The sequence below is a fragment of the Etheostoma cragini genome, chromosome 2 (genome assembly GCF_013103735.1).
Source record: "Etheostoma cragini isolate CJK2018 chromosome 2, CSU_Ecrag_1.0, whole genome shotgun sequence".
Classification (NCBI taxonomy): Eukaryota; Metazoa; Chordata; class Actinopteri; order Perciformes; family Percidae; genus Etheostoma; species Etheostoma cragini.
Genome location: NC_048408.1, coordinates 13,911,590 through 13,921,605, shown reverse-complemented (window position 1 = coordinate 13,921,605; position 10,016 = coordinate 13,911,590). Strand labels below are relative to the sequence as shown.

At 37.1% G+C, this 10,016-nt stretch overlaps 2 protein-coding genes across 5 annotated transcripts in view; both read left to right on the top strand.

Annotated features, from left to right (window-relative positions):
* The window catches only part of synpo2b (synaptopodin 2b), a 12,142-nt gene extending 7,877 nt beyond the window's left edge, over nucleotides 1-4,265 (top strand). Inside the window, exon 4 of one of the 2 annotated variants that reach the window (XM_034889587.1) lies at nucleotides 2,549-4,265. In XM_034889587.1, the coding sequence (XP_034745478.1) occupies nucleotides 2,549-3,085 (537 nt within the window). In that variant the 3' untranslated portion in view covers nucleotides 3,086-4,265. Of the gene's footprint in view, nucleotides 1-65; nucleotides 1,123-2,548 lie in introns of those variants that run through there. The other variant, XM_034889598.1, reaches the window with a different exon arrangement.
* Nucleotides 4,266-4,545: 280 nt separating this feature from the next.
* Nucleotides 4,546-9,706, top strand: myoz2b (myozenin 2b). 3 transcript variants are annotated; one of them, XM_034890412.1, is made up of 6 exons: nucleotides 4,546-4,792; nucleotides 5,872-5,985; nucleotides 6,884-7,050; nucleotides 8,055-8,148; nucleotides 8,817-8,973; nucleotides 9,056-9,706. In XM_034890412.1, the coding sequence occupies exons 2-6, from the start codon at nucleotides 5,904-5,906 to the stop codon at nucleotides 9,279-9,281; spliced, it is 726 nt and encodes a 241-aa protein (XP_034746303.1). In that variant the 5' UTR covers nucleotides 4,546-4,792; nucleotides 5,872-5,903; the 3' UTR covers nucleotides 9,282-9,706. The 3 variants fall into 3 exon arrangements, with proteins under 3 accessions (XP_034746303.1, XP_034746319.1, XP_034746311.1); XM_034890420.1 differs by having other exon boundaries at nucleotides 4,661-4,792; nucleotides 5,832-5,985; XM_034890428.1 differs by lacking the exon at nucleotides 5,872-5,985 and having other exon boundaries at nucleotides 4,642-4,792.
* The last annotated feature ends 310 nt before the right edge of the window (nucleotides 9,707-10,016 follow it).

Below are 10,016 nucleotides of genomic sequence, written 5' to 3'. Positions count from 1 at the left end.
TTGGAAAATGGCTGCAATGAAACAAAGAGTGAAAAATTTAAAGGGGTCTGAATACTTTCCGTACCCACTGTATATAGTCATACTTTGGTGTACTCTCCACTGAGACAATAGAACACAATTACATCTGCAACTCGGTAGAATCTAAAATGTCTTATGAGACACGTGGTAAAGAACATGTAGGTCACATCCAAAATATGTTGCAGTATGCAGCTATTAGACTATATTTAGCAGGCAGTGAAAGGTAAAACATGTTGTACATGTAATGTGTGTACAGCAAAGTTAGCCTTAAATTGTAAATCAATAGAATATAAACAAAAATAAGTAATTTAGCACATTATATTCTTTCTTTAACGATCATCTTCCTCAAACATAGGAGATGCATGTGTGTTTGAAAAAGGAAATGTGTAGAGTGATGTTGAGTGATTGTCAGGAAGTGCTATTACAAGTGCAATATTGTGTACAGGGAGTCTTGAACTGAGGTCTCTAGTTTAAATTGTTTTTCTTTCATTAGTTTTTGTTCAGATGTAAGAAATAATATCACATTTCTGACAATGCATTTTAATTTAGAAGTAGTCATCACTGACCCCAAAAACTACATTTATTTCTTATATATTAAGTTGTTTTCATAATTCAGCCGTCTGAGATAACAGTAACTCAATTTTACAATTGTAATGATTGAAAATCTTCAATTATTTAGCCAGTCTGGGGAGAAACTGTCTATACACTTTATTTGGCTGCATACATATGCAATTCCTTCAGTCTCATTCCAAACTTTAATGGCAGCACGACTGCTTAACACACTAATTTTAGTTGTGATTATTAACCCTGATGACTTTAAATGTTTTTTTTTTGTGGATATATTTTCGGCAGTTGTCAGTTATGGCCAGTTATTTAATTGTCAGTAAAGTCATCAGGCATTCTGTATCCTTATCCTTGATGTAAAACATGAGTTATCACAGATGTTTGACTATTTATTTATAGTGCCAGCAACTCAAAATGAAAAAAGAAACAAATGTCTTGTTTGGGTTTCTGTCTCTATATTTCAAGCATATCACTGTTTATTGCACTTCTTGTTCTCAGCATAATCATGCTATTAAATTTCTCTTTCCCTCTACTTGTGTACTTCCTGTGTGTGTCATGATCTTCTGTTCTCTTTTCCTGAACTACTGTGTCACTACTTTTCTAAGTCACCCATGTTTTCTCCTTTATCTCTATCACTGCTTCACACTTTTGCACAGCATTTATTCATATTGACTGCACCTTCACCAAAATCAGTTTTCTAAGATTCACTACTTTATTGGCTAATTTTTCCACTTAGTGCTTGTATTAATATAAATTTGGGAATTGCTAACACTCAACACGTCACTGACATGTAGTTTTCATGGCATTTCCATAATTCCACTTTTAACTATAAATGTGAAAGGTTTGGAACTATGATCTCGGCCCCCAAAAACATCTTCTGCCCACTTTTTTAGGACGTTGCTGACAGTCTATTAAAGAGAACTCCACCCTTAAGCAGGATTTACATTTTGCTATTCTAATGAATTTTTGCCAGCAAGTATCTACAATCACAGAAAAGTATGTTGTTACATATTCATAAAAGTATTTTTATAAGCACATTTAAAGGCCTGATTCTGCTTGAGTTTTAAAACACTCCCCCACACACCAAGATGTCATACAGCACAACAACCATGTTGTTGTCACATGCAGCAATTAAAACTTATTTCTTAGTGGAGAAGGATCTGTCAAACACACCAATTTTATATCTGACAACTAGCAAGCAATATTTGCTAATGTTATTCTACTCATGTTCAGACTAGAAGGCCCAAAAGAAACATAACATTGGATTACAGCAGCTCAGTGGTTAACTGTCCTTGTGTTCTGTTGTCGAGTTAACCTGAATATTGATCATTCAAACGGTAGTGTACAATATTTGAGAAAGATTAGGTCAGAAGCAAAATGAAACTGACATGTGAATTGGATTTTAGAGTGGATTTCTCCTTGAAGCAAATTAAACCAAAACAAGTGGGCACAGATATAGTTCCAAGCTAAGTTTGATAAACTTTGCTGCAGTAACTTTGCCACTGTACTTATCCTAAGTGTATTAAACAATCACCAGGTAAGTTCTCAATTTCTGATCTTCATTTATTTTCAACATTTGTTAGTGTCTCAAATGTTGTTTTAAGATCTTTACACAGATGTTACTTATACATTCACATCACACAAACCATGTTGTGGTATTTAAAGCAGAACACTATCCTAGTTAGTCTAGTAACTAAAAAACTCAGCAGTTTCAACATTTCAATAATTCAGAATTGAACAAAATAAAAGAGGTTCTTTAGATGCAAAAATTACCAATCCTGGTCACAGCTTTACTATTCACAACTATTTTTAGCAACATTATTATTCTTTTGTTTCCATCCCCAACGTTAGAAGTTACGTTACAACAGCAACTTTTAGTGCCCAGGTTTTCATATAGCCATAGGGTGGCAGCAAAGTCTGCAACACTGCTGTCACAGCAGTGAATTAATATGTGCTTTTCTTTCAGGGATTTGGTAGAAGCCACTCCCTGAGTCTGCCCAAGCGACTGAATTCGGTGCCTTCTCCCAGAGTTGTGTCACCAGCGAGCACACTTGGAATCCAGTCTTCATTTTTACCCGCACAGAGACAAACATCATTTCAAGAAAAGGCCTACAAGCCACTGTCACCGTGGGATGCAGCATCCAGAAGCCCCATTGGTTCAGTGGATGATGCCTTTGTGTTTCAGAGCCTCCCTTCATCTGTTGCCTCTAATGTCAAAGCCACAGCGCACCGCAGATCTCTGCCAGAGCCTCCAGATGAATGGAAGCGCAGGGTGTCTCTTGATCCTGCAGCTGTCAGTATGGCTCATTATCATGCGGCCCCAGCTTTTCAGGCACCGTTCATGAGCAGGACATTTTCACCTGAGAAACCAGCCTTCTATGGGCCTCCCTTCAGACCTGCCCAGCCTCTGGGGCCTGACAGCAGGGCCAGTATTGGATACATGGTGCATGTCTCCAGTCCAACAAAGTACTCTCCCTTGCATAGTGCAGTCCAGAGAAGTTAATACCACTAAGATTAGGTCAGACACACATCAGATAAAGATAAATCTACTTTATATTAACATACATGACATATGGTGCAAAGCATATTGAACATGTAAGACAAAAATGTTAATTTGGTCCAAAGAGATGGAATATGTTCGCTCTACTGTAATGAACAATGAGGATGTTGTTGACAAGGGTTGGTTCAAACATTTCCAATAGGTCTGAGACTCATGAGAGGCTTACTTTTAATTTTGTATGTTTGTTTTATATTGTTGATGGGAGTGATAAAAGTCACTAACTTCGTGGTACGAGTGGTCACTAGGTTTGAAAAGCACAACGATTTACTATCGTGTTGATGATAAGATATTACCTTGCTAAGCAATGATGGGAGCTTTTGCAATCAAGAAGGATTCAAAATCCTTATGTTTTGCTAGTTTTTTTACAGGCTGATTTAGGACAGAACAGAAGTGGACCACTATAGTCAAGAAAGGTTTAAGCAATGTGTTATGAGAGCTAAAGTGAACATGCAGCAGATGAAAGAAATGTTTGGTACATTGCTTTTTTATAAATGTAGAGTGGTTTTGCTCAATTTGACATTGTTGGTTTAAAATATTTAGTGGCAATTTAAGAATCTTATGTGTGGATTTTCAGTCATGTATTTTTACTTTAGCTTTAAACTCACTGTGCCTTTGTGATCACTTCTGCAAATGTTTCATACAGCAATACGTTACACTTACAGATGTTACTCATAATGTTTGAATCTGTCTTTTCTCTTAAAATCTTGCAGTGGCGATGATATATATGTTAAAAGAGAAAACATTTCTGCACATACAGACTATCTGCTATCTGCTTTATGGAAGCTGCAGTGCATTTTTAGGAAAGTGTTGCATCTTAATGTTGACCTTATTTGAACTAATAACATACACATACTATTTTGAAATAGATTCAAGAGGAATAAATGTTGCATGCATACATTCATGACATACCCCACCTTTGATCATACAGTGTGTGGTGTTAAAGTGTGAACAGAACCACAGATTCTACAGTTGAGCATCCGGGTTTCAATATGACTGATGGAGTAAGGTTTCTAGCCTAATTTGTGATGGGCCTTCAACTTGTGTGTGATGATTTTCTTGAATAAAACTTTATGTTTTTGCACCTTTTAAACACACACTGAAAAAATTAAAAGACATAAAAATGCTTTCAGTCTTTAAAGTGTAATTTATTTAAACTTTAATTCAAACGACATCATGCCATAAATCAAAAAGTAAGCATGGTTTGTTCATTCTCTGAATGTTTGACATTTTGCCTGTCATTCAAATAAAATCTCTATTAATGTCAGTAATGTTAAGTAATGACCCACCCCCCTCTGAAAAAAGATTCAACACAAGGAAATAAATATGTCTCTGGAGGGGAGTCCTTGCCTCAAAGCACATCAGTGGGCATGTGTGTGTGTCCATCCTCTCCTCTCTCTCTCACTCTCTCTTGTGGCTATCCTTGCTCCATGGTGTTTGAGATTGGTTTTGAGTGTTTGGCAGGTTAAATTTAGCCTATTGATGTAAGCTGCATTCCATTCACAACAGACACAGAGACACACTCACAGTTTGGCTTTAGTGTCCAGGAGTGTGAAGATCAGGGAAGATCAAACTACCTACTGTAGGTTGACCCCTGAGCCTCTGTGTCTCCCCTTCAAGGATACAGGTCGCACAACAGGGACACCTTCTCAGGTACGGACAAAGCGTCTTCAGGGTGTACTTTGGGAATTTGTGGTTTATTTAAATTATACTGAAGTTACGTTAGAATATTTGAGAAAGTCAGTGTATTGTGATAACACAAATTTGGCTTTGATTTCCCATGATTTTTAGGAGTCACTTTCATATGACTGTATAGAAAAGCAACAATTGACCGATAATGAGTTAATCAGATACATTTTCTATCTTTGGATTTATATTGCTTTGCTTTCTCTTTAGTTTCCAAGGAAATATTTAAAAAGGTGTCACAAATACCGTAGCTGCAAATTCAGCATGTGCGCACACTTGAGTTAATGAACGTTTAATATTTAATGTTTTACCATGTAGCATCGTCTCCTGTATTTGACAACAAAGCAAAGTAAAAAAACACTTGATTGCACCAGCCACTACAAAAATAGGAAAGTTATTTTGGATATTATTTGTACTGCTCGACATGTGCTATCTCCAGAGACTTAACATGTACACACTAAGGACACAATAATCACTCTTGACCTTTACACAGGTGATTTATCTTGTGGCAGCATTAAAGGGAGATACCACTATTATTTGCTCACATTCTCAAATGTTGGTCCGGTGACAAGGCTAGATTTAAGAATTACGTGTGGTACCGAGGCAAGTACAATGGGGCTTTAGGGTTGTGAAACACATTGTAATCTATTAAATGTAACCTCTACAGAGAGATTATTATAACATGACAAATACTGCAGATTTATTCAACGGAGTGTCTTCCATATCATCTTCAAATTCCAATAGATGCTGACAGCAAGACATACTTTATAGACTCAAACAACTATGTACATTGTGCTAGTATATTATGTCACAGAAAAGAATAGGGAGTTTTATTCCATCCTCACCTTCTCAATAATATTAACGATAATATATCATTGATTGAAGTTTTTGTCCCCTGACAACTCTGTGTTTAGCTGTAACCTGACAATGTATGGATTAGCACGGAAATTATGTTCTGTTTGGTCATAGTATTCAGATTAAAACTACTTCTTTATGACTTTGACAGAACAACTAGGCTACATCATGTCTCCTGTATGTGTTTCCAGAAGCGTGTGTTTCCAACCTTGCCAAAGCAACAATGTCACAATTCTGTACAATGCCAACTGGAGAGAGGAAGAAGTGTGCAGCAGCTATTTGCCGAGAGGTCCATGGTACCAATGGTATGATGTTAGAACAGACAAGCATTGCTGCAAGAGAATATCCATTGCGATCTGAGTTCAAAATGTCAGGGCTACACTCCAGCACTTGCCATAAATAAGCTAATGGTCTGATTTACTACCTATGGAGACTAATCCTTTGTCGTCCTTTTCAAAAGTCTATTTCTGGAGAGGGGAGGGAAGTTGTGAGGGCCAACTGTGTGTGGCTGTTGGATAACGTGAAGGTTTTTAACAGCTGGGGTACATACCGTCTGTAGTGGTGGATGAGGAAGCATCATGTCTATCCAAAACTAATTCTCAAGTACAATGAAAACTCCTTTTCCACGACAGGGCTTACAAAATGGAAAATTAGAATTTTGTGACACCTTTCATGTCATTTATGGACCCTCTTAAAACATATTTATCTGTGTGTATTTATATTGTGGATCCAGCACTTTCCAGCCCTGAAACCAGGGCTGGATTACCCAATGTCCAACTGTTGACTGTTTCATAAATCGGCCATGTTAAGGCGCTGACCTTTACTGACTATGTCAGGCTTTTGTAGTGTGTGTTTCCAAAATAATGTGAAACTAATCCAATTATCATGATAGCCGCACACTGCAAACTTCGGGACCCCCAAGACAGTTGGGGGTCCCAACTGCCTGTTGTTGGCAACCCAATAACATGGTTATCATTTTTTAGAAAAAACACCTTGACTGATTGATACTTGTGGGCATAAATACAGTAAAGTTTCAGTTTTTGAAAATATTGTTAGCTTACCATTATGTGATATGCAACAATTATTACACTTGAATTAATTGATGATTGATTGATTGATTGCTGATTGTCTACTAAAGCTGCACGTCATGCAGACTGTTTTCTTCTTTATCTTTACTTTAAGTGTGTTTTTTTTTCTCAACAGGGGACGTAATGGATCTCGGAAAGAAGCACAGCACTCCTAAAGACATTATGTTGGAGGAGTTATCATTGCTTTCCAACAGAGGTTCCCGGCTTTTCAAAATGCGCCAGAGGAGATCTGAAAAATATACATTTGAAAGTATCCAAAATGAGGCAAACACACAGCTAAATGTAAGTCAACTTGTATGTGTTGTTCAGTAACTTGCTTGTACTCCACTACAGTTCCCTTGGTTACTCACTACTACAAGATCAAATCAAAAAAAAATTGTTATACTGGAAATAAAGCAGGTTTTGCAAATCTTTTCTCTTAAATTGCCAAGATTATGCACGCTCAATTCCAGTTGGTTACGTGATATCAAGTAGAAAAAAAGAAAAAAAAACATAAGCCAAAACTAAAGAAGAAGAGGAGGAAGCATAATGACTGATAGTGTCATGAAAACACCTGGTGCTGGCTCTGTCACCAAGGAAACAGACAGTGACCACCTCAGCGACAGTGGTGATGAAGATAACGTTACACACCTATGGCTATAAAGTACATACATTTTTTCAAACATTTTTAATACTTAAATTCATTTAAAATCAGAAATTTACTTTTGATACTTAAGTACAGTATATATCAGATAGATTTTTACACAAGTACTATTCTAAATGCATACTTAAACTTCTACTAAAATCATCTTCTGGTAAGAGTCTACCCAAGTGTGCATTCAAGTACTTTCTGCAAGACTGGCCACTCATTGGTTTGAATGACTGTATTTAATGAACGCTTCCATTCTGTCTTCTTGTCACCATCTGGAGTTCAAACATCTACATGCAAACTGGTAAAATCATCTGTGTATTATTCATCAAGTAAATTTATTACAAAATATGCTCTCAAAAAAAAGTGTTACACAACACATACATGATTATAGTGACTTGAGCCTTGCGGTTTTTACTGTATTTAGTTAAGCCAAATCTTGTCAGAGGCTGCTCAGGTACTTTTTTGGAGAAGGAAGAGCTGTTCCTCTCTTTATCAGTGGCTGTTGTTCCTTTATCTGTGTGTGTGTGCACGCAATGTAGTTGTGAGTGTGTGTGCGTCTGTATCTGAGTGCATGGAAGACAAGATTAGCTATACATTGTCACTCAATTGATAACCAAAACTCAATACTTGTACTGTACTCTATTCTGTGTTACAGAATGATATTTTATCTAAGAATACACACACTGTGGAAATTAAAGTGGATGCACCAGCTGATGGCAACACTGCTAATCCAGAAATCACTGTTTCAGGTAATTATGCTGTTCAGCACGTGAGGCTGTTCACTTTAAATCCTACATGGAGCATAAATGTACAGCATAAGTCAAGAATCAAACATTTCAAAAATCTTTCATAATCATGAGTGCAAATAAATGTGCTATTAGCACTGTGAAGATGTGGTTGGTGAAAATCATTCCTACTGTACATCTTCCACTGATAAACTGTTGTGCTGCACAGTCAAATAACTGACCGATTATGTAATGCTGCCATAATAATGACAACTGGTGTCATGCAGTCATAACAGCTGGTCTTGTTTAATTGCAACTAACTTGACTAGTTTGACACCGTGTATGTTACTATGATTCATCATACAACCTGAGCAGCTTTTATTAACATTTAAATATATTATATTTTAATAGGCCAACAGAGTCCTGTACTTATTCTGAAATGCTCCAACAGGGTGTCATTATATTGACACATTATATGATGAGTGCACACTTCAGCTATGTGCTATTTTAGGGCCTCAGATCTCAATGACAGACAACTAAAACGTTAGCAGCCCCCTCCCTCAAAAAAAAAAAGGCTAATAGAAACAGTTCAGTATTAACTTGTAAACTGCAAACTAAACTGTGCAATGTTGGGATAATCCTTCACAAGATGATCTCACTGGAGTTTTCTGTTTTTGTTTGCTCCTCAAAAGACATGACTGCAGAGAACGCCACAGCTATGCCCAAGTCCTACCACTCTCCATGGGATCAGGCAATCCTCAGTAACCCCGACCTAGCAGAAACTCTCAAACTGACCATGTCAGCACCATACCCACAACCAGACCTTCCTGAGTACAAAAGCTTTAACCGGTGAGAAAACTACGATCACATTTTAGGAAATTAGTACTGAACACTATAACAAGGAACCATTCACAATTGATGTCAATTTCAGGGTTGCAACTCCTTTTGGGGGCTTTGAAAAAGCTCCCAGAGGAATCACATTCAAGCTCCCCGAGGTGGACCTGAACCCGCCCATGTACCCAGAGCTGCAACAGCCGGGGATAAAGCGGCCCACTTTCAACAGGACGGCCCAGGGGTGGATATCTGAGGGCACCCATTTTATCCTACCCACTGTTACCCTGGAGCCCAAAAATATTCCAGAGTCTGATGACCTGTAGGTGTTCTTATTGTATCTTATCTGGCAACATACTGTTGGCTGTAGTATTTTTGCCCCACCTGTGATGACAGCAAAACAGTCATTTAGTAGCGCCGTCACAGTTTCCCCCCCCCCCATTTAATGGACAGAAAATGTTTCATGCATTTGTTGACTAGTTTGTTTGATTTAAAACTAAACTGTACTCAAAGACAACCATGTAAATAGCAAAAGGAATGTGCTATACATAACTCAAGAAATCAGCATTTCCACTGATACTGAAAGCAAAACTGTAAATTTTTATAAATGTTCAGATGAATTGATGAATATGTAATGTAAATAAAGATTGCAACTTATTTATTAATGGAACACATGGAACAAATAAACGTATGATGTGCGTTGCTATTGATTTATCATCATATATAAAGATTAAATCTCAATTATTTTAAAGTAAATGTTGAATATACAGTACAAAATGTAAATCAATCAATCAATCATTTAAATGAATGTAAAAATCATCTATTGATTTGTAGAAATGAAACAACAGAGAGAACTGATTTTTATAACTCTGATTTATTTTTGACTTCTGAAGAAGAAGAAGTTGTTTTGCATTGCATCTAGGAAACATCTGACATTGAGGGACTATAAGAGGTCAATCAGGAAGAAAGTCTGAGAAACCTGGATTTTGACCTGAGATGGCATGGAGCTGATTAATGAAAAACAGCACAATCATGGACCCGAAAATTTAGCATTTCATAAC